Source organism: Aptenodytes forsteri, unplaced genomic scaffold (genome assembly GCF_000699145.1).
Source record: "Aptenodytes forsteri isolate BGI_AS27 unplaced genomic scaffold, ASM69914v1 Scaffold286, whole genome shotgun sequence".
NCBI lineage: Eukaryota > Metazoa > Chordata > Aves > Sphenisciformes > Spheniscidae > Aptenodytes > Aptenodytes forsteri.
This window is the reverse complement of record NW_008794491.1, coordinates 624,337-647,884: the sequence shown is the minus strand read 5'-3', so window position 1 is coordinate 647,884 and position 23,548 is coordinate 624,337. Positions and strand designations below refer to the sequence as shown.

At 43.7% G+C, this 23,548-nt stretch overlaps 1 protein-coding gene across 1 annotated transcript; it reads right to left on the bottom strand.

Moving 5' to 3' along the window:
• Positions 1–15,434: 15,434 nt before the first annotated feature.
• Positions 15,435–22,835, bottom strand: FOXM1 (forkhead box M1). The gene is made up of 8 exons (XM_009290923.2): positions 22,286–22,835; positions 21,025–21,173; positions 20,588–20,803; positions 20,022–20,150; positions 19,386–19,430; positions 18,271–18,349; positions 17,638–17,819; positions 15,435–16,487 (listed from the first exon to the last, which is right to left on the bottom strand). Exons 1-8 carry the CDS (start codon positions 22,833–22,835, stop codon positions 15,435–15,437), a joined length of 2,403 nt encoding a protein of 800 aa, XP_009289198.1.
• Between the last annotated feature and the right edge of the window lie 713 nt (positions 22,836–23,548).

Sequence of the window (23,548 nt, the reverse complement as noted above, 5' to 3'; positions counted from 1 at the left end):
GGTGAAGATTCAGACAGAACAGGTCCTTCTTGGTATGCTGGGGGGTTCCCTGCACTCGTCTCCTGGTGTTTGCTCTCTTGAGGCTGACTCGTTTTTTGGGTTCTTTTCCTTTTCCTTCCCCACAGCTCTCCTTCTCTCTCTTTTCTGCCTTTCTTCCTGCTCTCTTAGTTATCACCCATCTCTGAAGTGTCTCTGTGCCTTTTTCTCCCTCTGTCCTCTCCACTCTGCCGGTGTCCCTCTGCTCCCCACCTCTTCCTCTCCCCCTCTTCTCCTGCCCTGACTGCAGCTCTGCCTCTTCCAGTCGGTGGGTCCCTGTCTTAACAGAAAAAGCCCCACGTCAGAAACCGATTTCCATAAATTACAGCAGAGCCGGCAAGATGCTCCGGCTGGAAAAATCCAGCAGCAGAAGGATGGCCCCGCTGTTGGGGGCTGGACTTACCTCCCTCGGGCTGTGCACACGCACGCGCGCGCGCGTGTGTGTGAGTGCGTGTGTGTAGACTGCCTGTCCCCCCCGATATGCTGAAGAGACAGTAAATCTCTCAGTGGCAGGCTGTGCAGTTCAGTGTCTCTGCTGGGGGCGCTTTGACGCATCTCAGTGAATCTGTAAATATTGGCAACAACATGGTTCAGTCTAGGAGATGATGCAGTGCCTTGGTAAATGAGAGAGAGCATCCGCCAAAAGGCTCCTGGCAGGCATGCCCAGTCTCATTTCTGCAGTGTTACGCATTTGGAATAGGCTGCACTGAAGGATTTTACAGTGTAGCTTGAACGAAATGCTGAAGGAGTGGTTTCTGCTTCCGGCCAGGGCAAATGTATTGGGCCTGACTCTGCCCTCATTTTTCACCCCTCTCCATCTAGAGCCGAAGTTGCAGAAGCCTAAAATCACTGGCTTGTCGATACCAGTGGACTTGACTCCCTGTTTACAGTAAGAGTATGCTGACATTGCTGCAGTGTGGGATGTCTGGACCAGGGCAGACATCCCTCCTCTCAGGGGAGAGAGGACATGGCAGAGCTCACTTTTTCAACTTTCTGCCTTGTCCTGCTTGAAACTATAAGTTTCAACTTGAACTGAAGCTGCTTTATTTTGAGCCCTTTTCACTGGTGAATGCACTGCCCCAGTAAGCACCAGTTCTGATGTCACGTACAGAGGAGGAAACTGAGTTTTACTCAGCTGTGAAGCTGAGGACAGCATTACCTTTCTGTGAATGTCATCTGGGGGTGAAATAGCTTTCATGTACAACATAGAAGGAATAGCAGCAACAGACGATGAAAGTTACAGCAAAAGGAGGCTTTCTGTTGCTCCCTTTCTTTTTTTCCAGCTTAGTAATGTGACATTCCAACATTACTGATACCAATAATTTCTATGTTCTAGATTGTATATAAAAATATAACCCTGAGTTTGCAATGTTAGGAAGTAAATCCAATGGTCCATGTACAAAGATGAGTCCAGTCAGCCACTGTGAGACCTCAGTGTGGTCACAGAAACTACAAAAAAGTTGGCCTCAGTGCAAAGCAAACCATGTTGTTTACCTTTTACTCCCTGCTAATCATCACAGTGTTAGCATTTCTCTTGGGATCTTTGGTCCTCAAATGTTAGAATGGAGGCTGGTCATTTTTAGAGTTATTCTAAAATTTGACGAGATTAACCTTTTTGTTCCCAGAATGATAACTGCTTTACACAAGGTATCACGGTTCCCACAGCACCAACTTGCAGAACCAGATTTGGCAGGAATGGGAGTAGAAATATATTCTAATTGCTTTACACTATAAGGCCAAACTCCAACATCATAATGCAGGCAGAGTCCCATCAAGAACTCAGCAGATCTGTCTTCAACTGTCCTTGTCTCTCTGCAAGCTGAATTAAGAGAATTTAAATAATGGATATTCCCAGGGAAGCTGTGTTCCCACGGTCTTGTTTTCTTGCCTCTAGGTTGTCATAATTCCTGATTTACACACACTTTTGACCTCTTGTGGCCTCACTGAGCATCCTCTGAGTGTTGTTATCAAGTCCTTTAACCATCCCCATAAACCAGTACTGAATCATGTACCTCTACGCTCGCACAGGGCCCTGTTTCCCCTCCTGCAGACTGTGAATTCCTCAGCAGGCCAGCCTTGACAAGGCAGCTCTGCTTCTGCTGGCAGCAGTGGCAGTGCCAATTTTCTTAAAGCCTCAGAACAGACCTTAAAACTACAAAGTAGAACAGAACATCTTGGGACCAGATCCCCTACAGTCCCTGCCTTGTAACCTACGGGCAGAGTTACACAATTTCTGACAAGATTGTCTCCCACCTTGGATGTGTGTATGGGCATGAAGAGGGGAGAGCATTCATAGTTCCCAGTCCCAGTTCCTCCTTGCAGCTAGCCACCCTTTATTTGTTCTTGCATGGCACTTTGGCAAAGCCCAATCAAAATTGGTTTGCCTTGCAGCTGTGCTGGAGCCATTGTTTGAGTAGTCCTGCTTTAGGACCTGACCAGCTAATCCCAGCCCCTAATTCACAAAATATTTCTCTCCTAGTTCTTCAAAAGGGAGAATTCTTCAAATCTTATCTAAAGCTTTCTCCCCTCCTTCATCCCTTCTGCTCCAAAGAGCAGGTCACTTAACTCTTTACATCCTGTGATGTGTTAGTTCCCAGATCTGGCAAAAAACCCTAGCATTTTGATGGAGGTGGAGTCAGCTAATACATTATCTTCTCCCTTCAGAGGCCTGCTGGGTTCTAGGTCACTGTTTTTTTCTATTCAGCTATTACTTTTTCCATCCTGTTCTTCTTAAACAGAGCCCATTTACTAAGTAGGTTAGGTGCTTTCAGTTTTTTTGCAGAATGGACACTCTTAAAGGTGTTCTAATGGAGAGCCAGACCACATGCAGCAAATTTAAGCTTATTCCCAATAGCTATGCCTTTCCCAGTCATCTTTTGTAGGCCCTGGAAAATAGTGTATGACTCATCAACAGCCTGTGTTAGAAAAATAAAACTGATTTAGATAAAAACATTCATACACAATCCCATACACACTAAGAAATTATTTTCCTTCTTTGATCCAGTCACATACAATAATCATAACCCGTTATACCTCGCTATTCTCCACCCTTCATACAGAAATCCTTACAGGATGTGTAACAGTGCTCTTCAGTCAATGGAACAACCGCTCCACCTCCACAGAAGATAAAAGCCCTTCTCCCTGCTCCTGCTAGCAGCTTGGCCTTCTAGCAGTTACGGGTCAGTGAGAGCTCTGGGGCAAAAGATTCCAGCTTCTAACCACAAAGCCACAGCGCTGTATCTGTGTTCGTGGCCATTGGTCCCTGGTGTTGACCCCCTCCATGTCTGAGAAATGCTGAAGAATTCAGAACTAGCGCCCATATTTCTGAGGAAAGGCACTGAAAAGCAGCATTTCCCAGTAGCCAGTTTGCCCAGCCAAGAAACAGGAGAGGTTCAATATTCCAGCCAGCTATTCCTTTGTTGAAGAAATTCATGAACAGTACCTGAAGTAGTGAAGGGGAGGAATGGACTCCTTTGCTGAAAGAAGTAACTCCCAGATTAAAGAACACGAGACAAAGTAAAGATTTTACCTCCCTCTGCTAGGAGCATTAGGGAGTATCCCAGCTCTTTGAGGAGCTGCTCTGTTGAAGGCTTTCACTGGTTTGACTTTAAATTAATGAGCTGAGGTTCTTTCACTACAGATTTTTCTTGTATCTCACTTCTGGGAAGCTTTACCTAACCTACTCATTCCTCTTTAAAATATTCTCCTACTACTTTTGCAACTTCTAATACTTGTCCCCTTCTTAGAGAATTCTCTTCAGCTTTGGATTTTTCTCTCTTTCAACAATTTGGAAACTATTGTTTTGTCCTCTTGTAGAGCAAACACAGTGCAGGTGGGAGGGTGGATTGTAAATAAAGAGCTTTACATTTCTTTTGTGTCAAGCTGGGCTGTTACAGAGCTCAACAATAGCCCCCACATGATGTAACCAGCCCAGAGGTTGTTTCTACATTACACCAGTTTCCAAGGCACTGTCTCAGTTTGGTAGAGTAAGCTTCAAGTGGCTGTGAAAGTGCCCCTCAGTGTAGCAACTATGTCAAGGCCAGGAGATTCCTTGTGGTGGCCCGGTGCAGAATCACTATGAGATGACTTTCTGCTCATCCTCTTGCATTCTCACAGCCTGTGCTCGGTCTATGGATGCACAGATGGTGCAGAGGAGGGATGAGAGGACAAACCTCACTCAGGCAAACTATGCATGCTTCTCTCTCCCCTTCCATCTCTGAAAAAAATTATTTGAAAAGAAAAGCTTCCTCTGCTTTGAATTCCTTCCAGTTTGTCTATTTGGATAATAAAATATATTCGTATTCTTCAAATAATAAGTAACAGGTTACAGTATTTATATCTGTGAATATGTCTGGCAAGTTTCCTTGAGATAAATGTCATCTCAGATTTACATAACGTTTTAGCTCAGCTGCTGGACAGCAAAGTGTGTCCTGCCAGTAAAGTCGGTCAGAAAGTAGAATAGTTTGCTTAATTAGGTAATTTAGGGTCAAGTCTCTGTAGTCATCTGCCATAGGGGCTAGATTTATGAAAACACTGTGGCAAACTTGGAACAATGTTGTCCAATATGAATTCCCCCTGCTGTATAAATATTGCTTGTAATGATTTGTGTCCTGCCTGTATTGATTTCACTGCTTGAGCTAAGCTGCATACAAAGGGGCCTTTTCTGTTTGGTTAGAATAGTTAGCATTGCCACAGAACAGTTGCTGATCATGCAGCAGGCAATACAAAATTCCCTCTTACATTACATGGCTGCATTAATTACACTAGATGCCTTTGGCTTTGTTTTCATAAGGGGAAAGAATATCCACTTTTATTACAGAGTGCTAATGCACATAGCAATGGCAACTATCTTACTCATGCTAGAGCTTCTCTGTGCTCATGAAGATGTTTAAAGTAGAGAATAATTTCTGGTAGGAATATGCTTACCAATAAAAGTATGCAAGAGTCTGAGATGAAGGATAGTTGCGTATTTAAGGCCAGTAGCACAGTACTTGGAAACGTCCAGTCTCAAAGATGTCTCCTGTGTGTGTCTCTGGGTAATTGCTTTCATTTCACTGTCCCTCCACTTCCTATCCACAGGGAGAACAGTATTTCCATTATCCACTTATCTTGAAACTAAGAATGCACTTGTCCCTAACAAACACAGACAATTTTTTTTAAGTCTCTATGTCTTGCCATAATAATAATGAAAATTTTACACCATTAAGGCTCCTTTCAGAGGATGTCCTCAAAGATGAATACTCAGACAGTAAAACCCAGTACTGTTAGAATTGCCTCGAAAAGCTTAATTTGGTATGCATATGTGCGGGCTTATTACTAAAAGCACTTATGAAGTCTTGGCAAGGTGCTTTGAGTGGCTGCCTATGGGCTTCTGTCAAAACTTTTTATTTTTTCGTATAAAACAACAACAGAAGCAAAGAAATAAGACAACCACCTATGCACTGTTTGCCTGTGCCTAGCTAGAATCAGAGCAGATCTTGTCTTGCTCAAAATGAAGCCCAGACGTAGTCCTCAGAAGGTAAAGAATCTCCCCATCGGCTGTCCTTGCCTCCAGTCTCCTTTCCTTTGGTTTTACTTTTAGAGTCCTCCAACAGACACTGTGGAAAACTTTCCTATCAGCACTTGCTAGGTGTACTGCAGTGTTTTCTGTCATGTTTGTTTGTAAATGGCTTGCTTTGTATCTTAAAGCAACCCAGATCAGTCAAATTCTTCATCAGTCAGCAGTATAACTTGCTGAAATTAACTATAATCACTTTAACCAGGTATGCTTGTCACTATACACAGTCTAAGCCATGTATATTTGTGCCTGTAACATGCTTCTGGTTGATGCAATGTGATGCTCTGTGAACACCCTGACTGGAGCAGTTCTACTGTAACAGGGCTACTCAGATGCTCACACTCTGTTCTGGGGGGAGTCAGCCACCTATGCTCTCTTGTTCAGGCAGACTTTTGTTTAGAAATACAGCAATTCAAGCTTCAGTGCTCGCTGGCTAAATCTTTAAAGACATGCTCCTGGTGTGCATGGTTCTTCAGGAACAACACCTCAGTCCTGCTTAGTGAATCAGTACCTTTTCCACACTGTGTTTTCTCCTTGTTGGTAGATGCAAGGCACTGGGCTCATCCCTTGTTAAAACAGTCAAACACAAGCCCTGAAAACAGTGTTTCACATCTCTTGTGCTTTTCTGCGGTACCTGATCATTTTGCCCCAGCCTTAAACTTGAGGACTGTTGAATCTGCGACTGTGATGGTCCTTATCCAACCTTTTCCTGTTCCTTATTCTCTCAAATGGTCTCAAGTTGCACCGGGGGAGGTTTAGATTGGATATTAGGAAAAATTTCTTTACCGAAAGGGTTATCAAGCATTGGAACAGGCTGTCCAGGGAAGTGGTTGAGTCACCATCCCTGGAGGTATTTAAAAGACATGGAGACGTGGCGCTTAGGGACATGGGTTAGTGGTGGACTTGGCAGTGCTAGGTTAACGGTTGGACTCGATGATCTTAAAGATCTTTTCCAACCTAAATGATTCTATGATTCTATGTCTTCTGAACCCTGTCTCCATTTGGCTTTTTGAGTCACCTTCTTCTCATCAAGGTCTTCCTTCCTATCATCCACTCCCTGAAGCCCAGTAGAAGTCCCTAGGACACAAGAGAGCTCATGTTCCCATGCTCAGCTGCTGGCAGTCATGCAGAGCAAATTCAGAAAGAAATCTCCATACACTCCAGCAAGTCTGTGCTGGAGCACACTCTGTACTGAACAAATCTCTTCTCAGGTTTTAGTTGCCAACTATGCCTCTGCTAAGGATGTGAAATAGATTTCTTAAAGAATGTTTATAACAGCCAAAAATTGGGAAATTTTCATTCAGCTCGTAAAAAGGGATACATCAAAGCCAAGAAGGACACCCTGACAAACTCCCTCCACAGCAGGGAGGCCCTAGGTCTTTTCAACAAAAGGTTTGCTATAAAATGTTTTTTTTTTAACCTGAGCAAAACATTATTGCGCTGTCATTTATAGAAGCAATCAGGCTGTTTGAACTAAATTCCCTGTGTTTCCTGCCCCTTCCCTCCCCAGTAAAACAAGAATAACTCTACCTGAGACTGATATGCAGTATGGATATTTTCTGCTCAAACAATTCAGGATTTTATGATGGAATCACCAGCACAGTAGTACTGCTAGTACAGAAGCAGCTTTGTGTACACAATGCACATACAGTGACAGGAAGACAGAGCTATGTGTTATGACCCCAAGGATTTGATGGAAGATAATGATGGTTTAACAATGTAATTTTAATTTAAATTATAAATACTGGGTTCCTTTGGCTTCTTAGCCTTTGGGCTGCATTCATACATCATATCACCCAGCTGTTCTTTGTGTTCTTGATGGCTAGTCCTTGGAATGATTTGAATGGCAACCGAGATGATTATCTCATGATCTCCTGACTCCAGCAATCAAGAGTTTAATAAAAACAGCAAACAAATCAAAACTGAGATTCAGCTATGGGAAACGGCAAAACAGCTCTTATTGTTGTAGTATGCCAGTCCCATGGGTATGCATAGCAGAGTGCAGACTGTCAAGCACTAATTAGCTACAGGGTGGAGTTCCTGAGGTCAGACCATTCTGTGGCATTGATATCATTATTTGCAAATACTTGGAAAAGCATATTGATGCTGAAAGCACCTTCAGTGATCCCACAAGTTGCAAGCAATGCACTTCATGGTTTCAGTTCTGCTGCATTCCTGACCTTTCTCCCCCTCTTATCATTGGATGCTAAATACATCAAACACTGTTAATTGTCTAAAATTTTAAGGCTACATTGTGATTTGAATTCATAAAGGAATGACAAGGGTCCCAAGTGGTCTTTGAAGCGGAAAAAGAGAGTGATGAAGACGTGTAGAAAATGAGAGGAGTGGCTGAGACAGAGTGGGTGAAGGTTTACAAAGAGCAAGCGTATGTGCACCAAAATTATCTTGCAGGTGGGGTAAGGGTTTGGACCCTGGGGATCATCCTGGTCTGCATGTAAAGACTTGGGGTTTTGGAGGGAAATGTAGAGACAACTGCTCTCCTGGGAGACTATTTCCGACAGAAACTCTGCAAACATGAAAGCCCTATTCAGAGGCCTGGCAGGACTATTGACAGCCTGACACATGGAGCACCATGGTTTTTCCCAGCATCTGAGTCCTAACCTGTAACATGCCCCCTGTCAAGAGAGGGAGAAGACAGACACTGCATATGGAGCAAAGATTAAATAGGGTGTGGTCATGGGGAACCCCAGAGAGAGAACTGAGTGTCTCTAAATGGAGAGACAGCAGTAGCACAGATTACGTATGGGCACTTCCAGCCTACAAGAAGTAGCCCTAAGAGGATGACGGAGTTCTTGACCACAAATATTCTTGTTAAAGTTTCATGTACTGTTGACTTGACAATGCCCGAAGCAATTCCTCCTCTAGTTACCTCTCTGTGTGTAACAACAGCTAAGCAGGCAAAACTTTAACTGCCCCAAACAAAAGCTTCTCTAAAGTGAAGCTTAAAGTGGAAAATGCATGTTGGTAATTCAGGACAGATTATACTGCAAGAGTCATATAACTACCCCTAAGTCAAGCGTTTCAGGGCTTAACAATATATATGTGTTATCTAGAATAGAAATTGCAGTTGGAATTTCATACCATTCCATGATCCAAAATAAATTTGTGCATAGACAAACATGTAATCTCAGAATTCAGAATTAAAAAAATGTAAGTAATCTAAACATGTTACTCCATGAGAAAAGCATAGCGTTGAGATGGGATGTTCTGGCCTGTTGTGTAATGATATTATGCAAAACTTTGCCTTTATTAAAATTTACACAAAAATACATGAAATGTGAAAGAATACAGTATACCAAGAAAAGATACCATATTGGTAGTGAAAAAAAAAGGTATTCTATGGAAAATGTCAGCAATATTGAGAGATTCCTCTGATGTCCAGTGAAGATGAGGGGTTTTTTTGTCCTATTGGAAAATCGGTCTATCCGTTTTCCAAACAGTCCTGGTTCTAATGAGTCAGTCTCTTGTTTGTAACCATAGATAAGTACAAGAAAACTTACCTCCTACAAGTTACATTACTAAATAAACAAAGGCCCTATTGGCAGCAACCTCCCAGCCATCCGTGAGAAGGTAATAGAGACTAACAGCAGGGAACATAAGCCATTCATGTCTGACTGTAGTTTAATAATCATTTATGCCAACTGTTTTGCTTGACTTTCTTAAATAATGCCATTAAATGTTTCTTTTTTAAATAGGGTACATCAAAAAAAAGGAAGCAAACGTGGAGGATAAATAATTCTGATGATACATCTTCTACGCAAACAGTTTACCAGTGTGCTCTATATAATGACTTCCCACAGATTTTGAGGTGTGGAATAGAATCTGCTTTGCATAATCTTTTGCCTGTATTGGTAAACTGTGTATCAGGGTATTTATCATCTTTATTTTTCCAAGAAAAGTTGTAACTGAAACTCAAGGACAAATGTGTCATTTGAACTGCATCGGCAATTCAGATTCATGGCCTTTACATTCTAAAACTCTGCTTGTATCAAAGCAAGAAACCAGTCTGAGATGACTAGTGAAGCAGGACACTTTCTTCTTAATCTCAGGCAGCTAATACTTTGTTATACCCTGAATATCTTTTTGTCCAGTTGTAGCTCACCTCTGCTGGAAAAAAGGGAGGGGGGAGGGAGGCTATTTCTGTTCAGGATCAAGCTCACATTTTTCAAGCTTGTCATTTCGCTGTCTGAATCCATAATGCATTTTAAAGAGGAAGTCAGGTATTTTACTAAAAAAGAAATTTCCACCTTTGTTTAGAGCTAGACTGCTCTCTGGTAGAAATGAAGGCCTCACAAAAAGATTGCTGGGTTGTAAAACAGGGTCTCTTTCTTACGTATGGGGAAGGGCTCGAGTTCTTCCTCCACCAGCCAAGTTGCAAAAGCAAAAGGGTGGCAATCATCTTTACTCACCTTGTGTCAGGGGGCATCCAGTCCTTTTCAGCTGACAAAATGGAGTAGGAGGAACCCCACTCAACCGGTGAAGAGGAATTACCTTCCCCTTTGCACCTGTCGCACTTCTTGCCAGGCATAGAGCAGAATTTTCAGAGGAGCGGAGCATCCGCAGCACTTGCTGGCTCCCTGTAGATTTGTGCATCCCAGATCCTTTGAAAATTATATCTTAAATTAATGTTTTCTTTCACTGGCTAGAAGGTGCTAAACAGCCTGCTCTGTTATCAGAACTCAAGGACAGTCTTGGGATGCTCCTGCACATTACTCAGAGAAGACCTGCAGAGTGCCACACAAAGGGTGTGAAGAACTGTGCCTGCTTGCTCTTGAGCTACAACAGGCTCATGAGAAGACAAGAAGAATAGCTCTGCTCTTACTGAAGGAGGATGGACAGAGGCATTCACCATCTTACAAGGTCAAACCTCTACACTATAATCCAAATACTGAGCCTGCAGAGGGGCCCGTGATACCTGCCTTCTGGCCTCTTTTCTCCCTCTGTATACATCTCTGTTCTGAGCCTACTTCATTGCTCTACTCTTGAACATACAACTCTTCAATTCTTTGCCCGGTTACAACTCCCTATGCTACACAGACCTCCTGTTTCCTGTGAATTGCCAACCTGCTGCTGCCCTGACACCCTATCCCAAATGCCTGAAGTAAGATCTTTATTCACAAAGCCTTAACCATGTTCCCCATTCTTCCTTACAAAATACTTCTTTTTCCCTCCTGCTATTACTGTCATGTGGCAGCCAAGCCTTTTACCTGGTTCCAACCATAGATCTCTTTTGAGAGACACTCTTTTTGACAACACTGTCAAACTGCTTCATTGCTGTCACTTGCTGAGCAAGTGTGACTTGATATCTCCCATCTTATTCCCAAGCCAGACTAAAGCTTCAAGTGAGCACCCCAGATCAGCAGTAAGGATAGAGGTATGTGGTGGAGCTACTGCAGGGAGGACATCGGAATTCTTTTGGTTGGGGCTGGTTGTAAGCACTGCACCTCCGCCTGCTCACAAGCAGGAAAAGGGGGGTAGGTGGTCCTGTACAATTTCCAGAGAACCTCTGATTTCAAAATGTACAGTTACTCACTAAAAAGGGTTGCAGAGGGAGACACTGCCAAAAAGCATGGCTTTTTCCTATGGAAATGCTGCTGCTGTTGTAGTGTTGCCCAAGAGCTGTGCTGTTTTAAAGCCGAGGCATAACAGGAGCATGTCTTTTCTGGGGGGATGTTATCAATAATCTTTCTTCTTGGGCGATGCTGCTGTGTTACCTGTTCTGTCTGTGCCAAAGGCTGGGGGGAGGCGCTTTCTATCCCATGACGCAATTACCTATATGCTTCCACCTGTCTAAGTCCCCTGTATACAGTGCCCCAAACTCCCTAAACTTCAATGTATGCTCTACTCCTATACAGGCTGCTGTTGCTGTGCCTTATTGCAGTGCCCTATTGTCTTCTGGTCTGTGGCTGGTGTGGTCTTCTGGTATTTTTTCACCAAGCTCCGGACAGAAGGCAACTGTTCTTCCTCAAAGTAAGTCTCAGTGCTGTCTTCTGATAATGGGGGATGAGGACTGCGGCAAGACCAGGCCCAGCAGTCCTGCAGTGCAAGTTCAACTGCGTTGAGCTGAACACAGGGTGATTGCAGGCTGGTTCTTGCTGTTTGGAGGCTGTATCTGTCCAAAGATGATACAGAACAGAGGCTGACAGCGATACCAGTGCTCAGCTCTGACCACTGAATGTATGCTTTTGCATAACAGAGAGGATGATGGGCTTGTGCTCAAGAAGTTCTCTACTACACATCCAACCTGACTGCAGAAGAATTTCTGTCCTGCTCAATCAACTCTCTGCTCTGCCCATGTACCTCAAGTTCAGTTATAGGCTCCCCATGGTCCAAAATAATGCCTTCTGTTTTGTTTCTCACACAATGTTTTACTTCTGCCTGGCAGCTCCATCATCTTGTTGTTCTAGCCTTTGGTTCATGACAAACATTTTCAAAACATAATACTCCTACCCTGTAGCCCCACTTCCACTGTTCCCACCATGACCTCTCATATGCCTCTAGCACTTGCCCGAAAGTACAAAGTGCTTGAGTTCCAGCTGTCTTACTTGTCTGTCACTTCACTCCTGAGCAATGGCACCCTTGAACAGTCCAGTTGCTCAAATATAGGATACCTAAGCAATGACCTCCAGCAACAAACTCTGCCAATTTAATCTGACATCCTCCAAACAGCTGCTTTGCTGAGCGATTAGAAGTGCAGCTCCCCACTTCTCTGCCTCATGCCATGCTTATCTGCCTTCCAACACTTGATCATGTTTAATTTTGCAGATCTTCTGTGAGCTAGGCCTGGGATATTAAGAGCAAGTGTCCTTTTCCCTTTGTGACAAGAGAGATGTGAAACTTCTTACTGCTAAAGATGCAAATATCCATTACTTCCACACTTGAACAACTTGTTTTCATAGTAGTTTACGTGCCGCAACAACTCATACCCACAAATAGTGACATGTAAATACCAGCAGGGAAAGAACAGAAGGAGAAGCCAAGACTTACAGTTTTCAACAAGCTGGCTGCAGTTACTCAGACACTGGTGTGATGGCTTTATAGCTTTTTGTACAACTTTACAGTGGTGAATGTAACAGGATGAGATTAAGGAAAGGATCCAGGCAGAATATCAGGCAAACACTTACAGATGGAGAGAAATAAAGTAGTCTTCCTGAGAGTTGTGATGAAATCCTCACCAACTGGGGCTTTGAATTAGGTTGGGCAAAACAGTGGGAAATCTGCTGTGGGAGCAGTAGGTAGGACTGCTTAACTGGATTTTTTTCTGTTGTTCCCCCCACCTTTTTTGATATAACTGCCCTTTAGCGGGGCTCCCACTGGAATACTTAGCAGGAGGGGAAACTAGTCTTTGGCACTACTATGTTCAAAATCTAATGTGAGGTGGCCATCAAAGCACCTCAGCTGACAGGGACAGCAAGGGATCACCCACCTGGAATTGACACCATCACATCATCCCAAGGACAAGAGCATTTCATAATTTGCTGGAGACATGATCCTTAGTTAGCTGGCTCTTGGATGTCAGTTGTGTGCACGCATCCTCTCAGGAGTGAGAAGTGAGGTGAAAGGGAGTTAAGATGTCTTGAGAAACCCGGGTAGAGTGTTGACAGCTGTGTGACATGTACTAGCAGAAAGTGTGCCACAAACCACAAAGTGGGCCTCTTCTGCAGCCTCACGACCGCGATCTTGCCTTCTGTCTGCATCTCTTCTTCCCCCTGGGCCTAGATGGAGGTTTATGGCTTTCCTGTCAGCTCTCCTCCCGGAAGACAGATGTGCTGTGTAGCTTTGATCAGTTTTCACAGCAGTCTGTTATGATTTCCTGATCAGAGAATGATGATTTCTATCCAGGCTGGAGAACATGAATTCCTTACTAGAGGACATGTGCAGAGAAGAAGGAATCAAGACCTCCTGCCCTCACAGGTGGTATTGGCAAATCAATCCTAAACAAAATACTCTTAAGAGGCTACTAGCACCCAACAGTTCTTAGTCCTTTCTTATTTCCTGTTTAGAGGCAAGGAAACCCCAAGACTCAATCAGAAGTGATGGAGCTTCAACCTCTAATCACTGACAAAAATCTTCTGGTCTGAAATTCACATGGCAGCCTAGTAAAACATTTTTCACTGTTGGCCTCAAGCTGAGCAGTCATTTGCGCTAGGCAGACAGAAACGCAGATCATGGAGTCCAATATTCCTCCCCAGAAAAACTGAAATAATAACAATCAACACAAAGTGCTTGGAACACCTTTAGAGGGCAAATAACCTCTAACAAGCACACGAGAGAACTGCAATTCTGAACACCACACACATCTAAATCTGGTTTGTGTTTATAGGGGAAGGTAGAAATACAGATTTTTGAGTGAGGCTTGTTTTGCATTTACAAAATACAGAAACTAGTCTGCTGATGGTGTTCTGACGTCTTAGACTAAGTATGTTTCTGACTTGTAAAGTCAGGATTTACCCACAAACAGCAGGAAAAAGTATATTATAGGAAGCAAGGGGTTGAGCAACCAAATCTAATGTGGTATGGCCAACATGGCCTGAGGAACAGTGAAAACGTCCTAATGATCACTTAGTGATCACAGAAGATACACACATTCGACAAGCAAAAAAATCAGTTGTTCGTGCTATGGCCCAGCCTGAGCACGCTGCTAGGAGTGAAAGCAGTAAAAACAATACTCAGCTGTGTTCCCACAGAAGCTTTATTGAGTATGTAGATACACGAGCCATCATTTGTCTGTAAGCAGAAGGATCAGGTCTTCTCCATGGCAATTTCCTCTTTTGACGTAAGTTCTACAGAATTGGGATGAGTTGTCATATTGCACCAAGAGAAACATACCTTGTGTTTCCAGAGGTCACTTTTCAGTGGAAATATCAGCATTTGCTTTATAGGTTCTTTTTTTACATTTTCAACTGATGATTGTAATGAGGGCAGCTTTAACCATTCAACAGAAGTCCATCTTACTGCAACAGTGACTCTACCTAGTCCTCTAAGTACATAATAATAGGACTCTGGAACCAGAAGAGCTGTACAGCTTGATCCAAGCTCTTCTCCATTCAGCCTGGGAAAAGGAAGCCAAACTAAGATTTTATGCTGCAATCCAGATAACCTGTTTCAGTTTGACTTGAGTCACATATAGGTGATTTTTCAGATCTTTGCTCCAGCAACCTTTAGAACAGCCTAGACCAATGTTTCTGAAGTCAAAGAAAAAAAAAAAGTATTTTGGGCTCTCATCTAGGGTAGAAGAATACAGGAGATGTGGAACATATGGACAACACTCTAAGTCAACCCCCTTACCAGCCCAAATATTCCCATAACCCTACAAGAATAAAATTATTATTATAATTAAGGGCTAATTTAAGGAATGTACAGTATTTACAGCCATTAAAACTATACAGAAGATACTAAATAAGAGGAGAACAAAGTAAAGGAAAGTAAGGACAGAGCTAGGAGAAGGTTCCCAGGCTCTTTCCTATTGTACATAACTGAGGAGTGCATCAATTTCCTCCGATACCTTGAATAGCAAATGCCATTCAGGGCCTACCTAGATGTTCTCTCAATAACCTCTCTCCAGGGACTCCCATCTCTAGTACAAGGTTAGAGAGGTTCTGTCTTGTTCCAAATAAATAGTCTATTGCAGCTTATAAAGGGAGCTCATAGCAGCCAATGGGCCTGTCTCCCAGCTTAGCAGGAGTCAATAATGCCCTCTGTTCCCATGGATGTGGGAATTAGTCAAAAGCAGTCTGTCTTAGACTATGTGAACAGATCTCAGAAAAGTCGAGTGCTTTCTGTAATACCAGAACAAGCCAAATTCAGCCCTCAGGCCAGTTTACTTCAGTTCAGGTATGAGCTGAGACCAACTAATGTCCGTTCCTAAGTTTTCATCCTCAAGACCAGGAAAGCTGATATCTAGAAGGATTTTGCTCAGACTGTCATTCATGGTGTCCAGGATCAGGCCCTCCATGAGTGACCGGTTTTCAGTAAAGCCAGAGGCTGGCAGTTCAACAGATGATTGCTTAGTAGACTCATGAATAAAAGCTGGAGAGCTTGTGAGGGGGGCATGCACCATGTCACTGGATTCTGTATTGAGCAGTTCCCGAGGGGACTCAAAGAGGGGATTTTTAAGGGGTGTGCTGTTAAAACCCAGCAAGTCCTGGTTCTCCTGGAGGGGTGTGAATGGCAGCTGAAGGGTTCTCACTGGACTGAAGTCCAGCTCGTGACTTCCCTTGGCTAAGGATGCAGACTTCCAGGGGTCAAGGCCCCCTAGCGGGGGGGTAGTAGTTGCTGAGACTTTGCTGGGAGTGGAGGAAACTGGCAATTTGTTGAACATCTCCTTGACTGGTGTTTTAAAGGGCCCCTCTTCCCCCTGCGAGCAGCTGAGCTGTGATACATTCTCAAGAGGCTGGTTTTCCTGCAGGAAGGGGGGGTCTGCCCCTAACCGGAAAGGGTCAAAGCCATTGCTTTCTGGCAAAACAAGGACAGGCTCTTCTGAGCAAGGCAGCGCTAGGCGTTGTTTCCTTCTGGATCTGCCCATTTCCTGCCTTTCCCGCCTCTTTATAACTAACGTGTCAGAAACACCCTTAGATGGTGACTTCAGTATGGTGAATTGTTTCTTCTCCTTTGTGGATGAGACTGGGAGGAACAACCCTGGCTCTTCCTTTACCGTTAGGGTTGAGGCAAATGGGGACAGCCAGTCGTCCAGTTGAGAGCCTTCTTCCTCCTTTATACAGACGCTCTCAGGGAAAGAAGCTGATTCGTCAGCAGGCTGGGAGCTACTCTCCTTTAGGGAATGAGTTGGGGAAAATAAACCTTCATCACATTGACTCTCCTCCTTGACAGCAGCCATGGGTAAAGAGGATGACTCTTCTGTAGAGAATGACATCTACAAAGAAACACAAGTGATATGCAGTCAGTAAGCAAGGATCTAACCCACCCAACATCCAAATGATAGTGGAAGGAAGAAAAGAAAGACTGGCACTTAAGGACAGCAGAACAGGTAAGAGGAGGATCTTCAGAAAGCAGTAACTATAACAACAGATAGAGATTGATCTCTGTGTGAAGTTGATACAGAGACACCTACAGATCACATGGGAAGGATTTTAGCTAAGTGACTGGAAGTCATGCCCTTCAGAGCACTTCTGCTATGAGGAACTTCTAGGAGTACAGGCAGAAGAGCTGAATATTTCTGGAAAAGTGTAGCCTCTTTGATTCATCCTTACACTATCTACATGTGAAATAACAAAATGAATGAGGACAGCTTTCCCAGAAACCAAGGAAAAAGAAAAAAAAAATTAAGGTTATCAAAAGAAAAAGCGCACAGGGAAAAGATAAATCATAGCAGGAGAGAACATAAAGCAGCAGGTACACAAAGGAAAACAGGATTATGGTTAGACAGAATGGAAGAAGTTAAAGCTTTACAATGTCTAAGCATCCAAGAGCAGTCAGTGAGATGCCAAGAGAAAGACCAGTTTAATAGCTGTTTTGCTTGAGCCCAGAATAACTGGGAACTCCACAGAATTAGCAAACAGCAGGTACTTAGCAAACAGCAGGTACTGAAAACCTCTGGGAAGAGACTACATGCAAATAAATGCTCTTTCAGAGGAAGTTCCCTATGTTACATGTCTATTCAAAGCTATCAAAAGTCTGAATGTTTTAGGGGCAGGACAAAGCCATTTCTCCCATTCTTATTTCTTCACATCCAAGCAGTAGAGAAAAATTGTCTTGACCAATCCACAGAGCCCCCTCCTCTAGTGAATTATAGTAATATCCTTATAGCAAGTCAACTAGCAGGTAACAGTCACCCTAGAGACAGAAAAGGACAGCAAGGATTGTCACCGGCTAGTTCCTTAATATGAGCTTAGAGTTTCAGAGCACGTAGTAAAGATGCACAAAGGAACCATATGAAGAACAGGGTCCATAGAAGACAAGAGCAAAAGAAAAGAAAAAAGAAAAAAAAACCCACAAACCACCCCACCCCCGGCAAAAAGAACCAAACAAAAAAACCCTCAGAAAACAAGAAACAAGAAACCAACCTTTGGAGCAATGCGCACACGCTTATTGCTCCGGAAAGTCTCTGAGCTGTTGAGGGATGCTCCCTGTGCCATGGAGAGAGGAACCTTCATAGAAGGCTGCAAGACAAGAGGCTGACTCAAAGGAAACTGGATCGGAACCAGGTAGGAGTTGATGCGAGGAAGCAAAGGCTTCATCTTTCGGCCTGGAAGGGAAAAGAATGGACTCGCTAGCCTCTTGCCCTTCCTCTACTACCTCTTGAAACCCAGGCACCTAACAGGAAGTCCTTCTAAATACCCCAAAATAAACATCCGATCAGAGGTAGGCTCACCTGCCTTCTCTGCTAATTTTGAGGATACAAATCCCAAGCCAGCAGGCCTGATGAACAAGGAAATAGTCCTTCATACAGATCCTAGCCCTCAAGTTGGGGCAAGCTCTGCTCTCACTCCATTTGAGTACCCAATCCCCTCCATCTCCCCATCACCTCCTCTCTCAGACACAGCAATACTCCCATCAGCTCCAAACATGACAGTAGGAAGCCTAAAAGCTGGCAAACCTGGATAACAATTTCCACTTTTATTCCTAAGGGAATCTGGGAGACTGCCCCAGATTTATGGAGCTGATTCTCTTTGGCCTAGGAGGATGTAGACACTCACGTGCATTCTGGGGTTCAGTTTTGCTGCTGCTGTTGCTTCCCATGTTCTTCTGGGGATCAGGAAGATGTCGCTTTTGCTGCTGCAGTCATTGTCAAATAAGAAAGAGAAGGAGAAAAGAAAGAGCATTAAAGAGAAGAATCCATCTTTATTCTGCTGCCTCATTCAGAACTGCGAATCCAGAAGCCTGTGCTGCGCTAATACAGAGAGAGCAGCTGTTAGCACCCAGCACTCATGCTGGCTCTATCTCTGTGCCACTTGCTGTTTTGCAGCCATGCCATCTCAAAGCCAGCTGCTAACCAAAAGCTGTGTAGAAAAAGAGATAGCATGACAGAGCTGCTCCGGCTGCAGACCCTACTGCAGAAGTGACCTGGTTTTGGTGTTCTCAGTGCCTGAGGAAAGGTGAATAGGGTAGCTTTATTGTATATTGGATCTCTATACAAACCATAGACCAGATAGATGTTCAAGTGGAATACCAGAGGCAACAGAGGAATCAGAAGTCTAAGCAGATGGAAAGAAGGCCAGGGCTGTAGCAGTGACAAAAAAGTGTTTGACTGGCTGCTTGCAAATCTGTTGTTGTTAAAACTGCTGAATGCAAGAGAGATATAGCAAACAGGTTCATCCTTTGGAGAGTCACAATGCAGCTGGGTTCCAAAATGAAAAAGGAGCACAGAGATCCTATTCTCTCTGGATCTGAGCCCCAGAACAGATTGGGACTGCTGCCATGGAGATGAGGATTTTACCAGAAATCTCTGTCTGGGCTTGTTCTCTGAAGCCTGTTGGTGCCCATTGCAGCCTACTTCAGCAGCAGACTTCTAGTTGCTCAAAGCTGTACAGCTCTATCAGCTGTAAAGAGATCATATCATCTGAAGGCAATTAACCTTTGGCTTTTCTTTCAAATACACCTTTTCTTTCAAATACAGAGCTTGTCTGTTTGTCAAGAGAAGTGACTGAATCCAGCTTCTACAAAAAGGCTGATGTCAAAAGGGTGTGCATGGAGCTGTACGACTAGGTGCAGCAGTGACCCAGTCCCCCTCCCCGAGCCTCTTGTTCTTTCTTTCAGTGACTGGCAAGAGGAGAATGCAAGCCCAAGCCCCGAGCCAGAGGGTAAGTCTTACTGATTCAGAGTGCTCAGGCGATGTTGGTGACCCCAAGTCCAGCGGCTGGTGGCAGCAAGGCATTGAGAGGGAGAAAAATAAGATGAAGTTATCAACCAAAGGGGGAACAAATGGGACATTTTAACCTTGTATAATCTGAGCAAACAAGAGTCAATCTGCCCACCCACTGCAGAAAACACAGAAGAGTCTAAACACACCTATACCAGACTCACAAGCTCTGTTTTTTCCCACAAAATGGTACTTCCTAAAATACCTAGCTGGGATAGGGCAATTCCATCCTATGACTGTCTAATCAAACAGCACAGGAACTTCTGGTCGACTTCAGTGGAAAGATTCTCACTAGGAATTTGAATCAGGCCCGTGGAAAGAGGTTGAACAAGCTCACTATTACATTTGGCACACCACCTGAAGAATAAATGCATCCCACAGAAGCCCCAGTTCATATGCACAGCCACAGCACCTTTTCTTTCAAATACAGAGCTTGCCTGTTTGTCAAGAGAAGTGACTGAATCCAGCTTCTACAAAAAGGCTGATGTCAAACCAGCTTAACTTTCCTGTTAAAATAAGGTGCATCTGGCTAGTGTGGCATTTAGGAACTGGATAGCCTGTCCCATTTTCTCTGCATGAGGCACTCACCTTAAATACCTGGTCCAATGTCAGGCAACGGTTTGCATCAGGGTGAATAGTCCAGAACGAGATTTTACCATTAGCAGATGTCTCACGGACAAACATATCATGAAGGGACAGGTTGTGCCGGATGGAGTTCTGGAGAGAAAGGAGTGAGACCGAGGTTGAAAAGCAGTAGTTTATTATCAGCACAGCAGGGCCTACCTGAGACATGACTGCCCTGGCAGAGGGATTACATTCTAAAGTGTAGACAACATGGACCTTCATATTCACTGCATACCCAGCCAACCCTGTCATCAGTCTCTTACTCTATTTACTCTTAAGATTCCTGCTCTTACTCCAGCGATCAAACATCCCATCATCTTGCCTAAGTGGAATGAGAAAGGGGATACAAGAAGTGGAACAGGGAACATCTGGAACGAGAGGGTATTTGGGGTGGGGTATTTAAATTAATTTCCATCTTGCTTTGCAGACTGGGGAACAACTTTTCATTTTCATCCAGAAGGCTTATGCTAATATAAGCATAATTATGCCAATGCCTGTGGCACACGGCAACTTGAGGGCCTGCTTGTTACCTTCCAACCTGGCTTAGCCACGTGTTTAAAATATGGGAAATGATCCTCAATCCAGGTATAGATGTCCTTCAGAGTCATACGCTTCTTCTCAGTGCTGTTGATGGCAAACTGGATCATGGCCATGTAGGAGTAAGGAGGTCGTTCTGATACTGAATCCTGCCATGAGGAGGAGGTGGCGATGGTAGGAATAGCAGCAGCAGCAGAATCTTCTTCAGTCTGAGAGACAGAGGGAAAGATACATGAGCGCTCACAAAGTTGACAAGAAGGGCCATGGAACATCCCTGGATCCTCCAGGTTCTGCTATTCAAATCAGTAAAGGCCAAACTCGGGTTACTTAGAGATGGTGATGCCTAGTTCCCGCAAGTCTTCTGATCCACATGGATTACTTCTCTATCAAAAGTTTTAGCACATATGCTCTGTTGTCTTCTCCTACTTACCTTGATTTTTTCCCGCAGAGGCATCTGGTTCTCTTTCTCCATGTCTTGCTTCACAGAACAGGGACTTAGCCCATCAGATCTCATCTTCCCCAGCCACTGGATGTTAGTGAGACTATTGTCCAACACAGAGCTCATTGTCTCGCCACTGCCTGTTGGGATAACAAGCCCATAGCTCTGCTTACTCACAAGTAACCTTCTTTCCCCTTTGTCTCAAGTGCCAAAAGGAAGGCACTAGTCACACTTCTAAAAGAGGTATCCCTGTCTCAAGATAGGGACAGGATGGTATTGCAATGCTAATGTTTCTTGTGGAAGGAAGTCAACATTGGATTCCTGATTTCATGTGAATCTGCCTAATTTCTGAAAAAAGCTGCAGCCTTAAAAACAAACATTCAAACCAATTGCTCTCAACCAAAACAGGACAATGTTGATCCAGTACTTCAAGAATTCAAGTATTTTTAGCTAAAGGATGAATCTAGTAAGCAGAGGCCAAGGAAGGTGGTGACAAACTCCAACTGTACGACCTAGCACAAAACCCAAGTTAGAAGCTCAGATGTCTCCAGGTTTTTGAACTGCAGCAATGAAAACTAAAATAGTTTTGTTATTTCTGGTGAGGTTGGTTGTAGCAATGCAGCTGTTGCAGCTGTTGATGGGTTCCTGTCAGACAGTACTATACTGTGGGATAAGATTTACTACAGCCCAAAAACTACATAGCTATTTTAAGTTGCAAATACAAATTTGATCTGAGCAGTGTTTCAAAGTAAAATCCATCCCACTTCTAACATTTATTCAGCAGCTTCATGAGACAGCCAAGGAGGAAACAGACCTGCCACTTAGTTATTAAAAGGCTGGGAATCATCTCTTTTTCAAAGCTCTAGGCCCGTATGTTTTGTCACTGACTAAGGTACGCTATGTTAGTCTTTAATTCATAACGCTTTTGCTAAATGAAACTTAGTCTTTTGTTCTTCTAGACTTGATTTCCTCAAGCCAGCCCTTCTTTTTTCCCCAGCACTAAAATTTTGCTTTGCTATACACCTTTATATGCCATCTCTTCTACCAAAAATATATCCACTAAGATCCTTCAGATTTCACTACATATGCATAGCTATGTAGATTATTAGAATCAAATCCACAGCTATTTTGTAATTAACAAAATAGTTTTCATTACTGCATACTGAGATCCAAGCACTACACTCATTGGCCCACTTCACATCTCTTTGTCTATCTGTCAGGACAAAAAAAAAAAAGGGTAAAGATTACATACTGTTGTTCTCCTGTTCCTGTCCAACCACAGAGTCAATTCCTGAATGCCAGAGCATTGTCCCTCCTGCAAGACCAGGTGCCTGTGTAACATTCTTGTCTCTTTCTTGACCGTCTGCAGCCTTGGTTGCTGCACTGGGTTTCTTCTCTGGCAGGAGATGCTGAGATGGTGTTGGACCTGCTGAACGGGACGTGCCCCCACTGCTAATGAGAATGAACTTGTTGGGCCCATTGTTGCCACATTCTTTTCCTTTTGCTGTCAGTGCCTCTATGATGCTCTGAATATCAGCATTTGTAGGGATGGCCACCACTTGTGTGTTGGGCATGGTAGGATGGTCAATTATCTTTATTCCTGCTGGGAATTTCTGCAGGCCACAGTCCATTTTGTCTCTGGGTTGGCTGTTGTGTTGGTCCTCCTGGCTGTGCTCCTGCTTAGGAGTCTTTTCATCCTGACCATTGTTCTCATCTCTTGCTGAAGTACTGGATGCATCCTTCTGTGAGAGGGTCAGTTTCCGTCTTTTGAGAATTAAGGGCCTGCGAGGGCTGGTCCTCATTATTAATCTATACAGTCACTCTCCATTGAAAGGGAGAAGAACAAATCCTGCAAAACAAAAGATACAACATAAGAGTTCAGAGGGCAGGAACAGCTAGGAAAGGTGCAGCAAATCACCACAGGCCTCCCACAGAGCACACATTCTCAGCAATTGCTACAAAGCTAGAAACAAGGAAGGAAAATAAAAAATGAAAGCGTTTAATAAGGTTGACGAGGCTATTGGAAAATAGTACCGTACCTCCTTTATCCACACCTTGTGTAAGCAGAACAAGAGAGATATTTGCAGGGTAGATACTTTGCATCACAAGTTGGGAGCCACAGAGTACTTAATAATGAGGGAAGTATGTACATATGCTTTACAGAAAGGGAGACTAAGACTTAGCTGTAAAGTGACTTGACCAGCATCAGCCAGCAAGCTGGAGGGGAGAGAAGCTAGAACATAGAAATAGCAGTCCTGATTCTTGTATCTCATTGCTGTAACCAGCAGATCACGCAACCTGAGAGAAAAGGGAATTTAACAGATGGTTTAAGGTCTGGGAAGCAGAGATTGTCCTGAACACTACAAAGGCATGCAATAAATGCAGCAGAAGTTAGGTGCTTTCAAATAAATGCAAAGTAAATGCGTTAGTCATTCCTTCTGCAGATTTGTCAAGAACCAGATAAATTTATCATTGGGCAGCATACAATTTAAATGTCAAACTTTTGGACAACAGA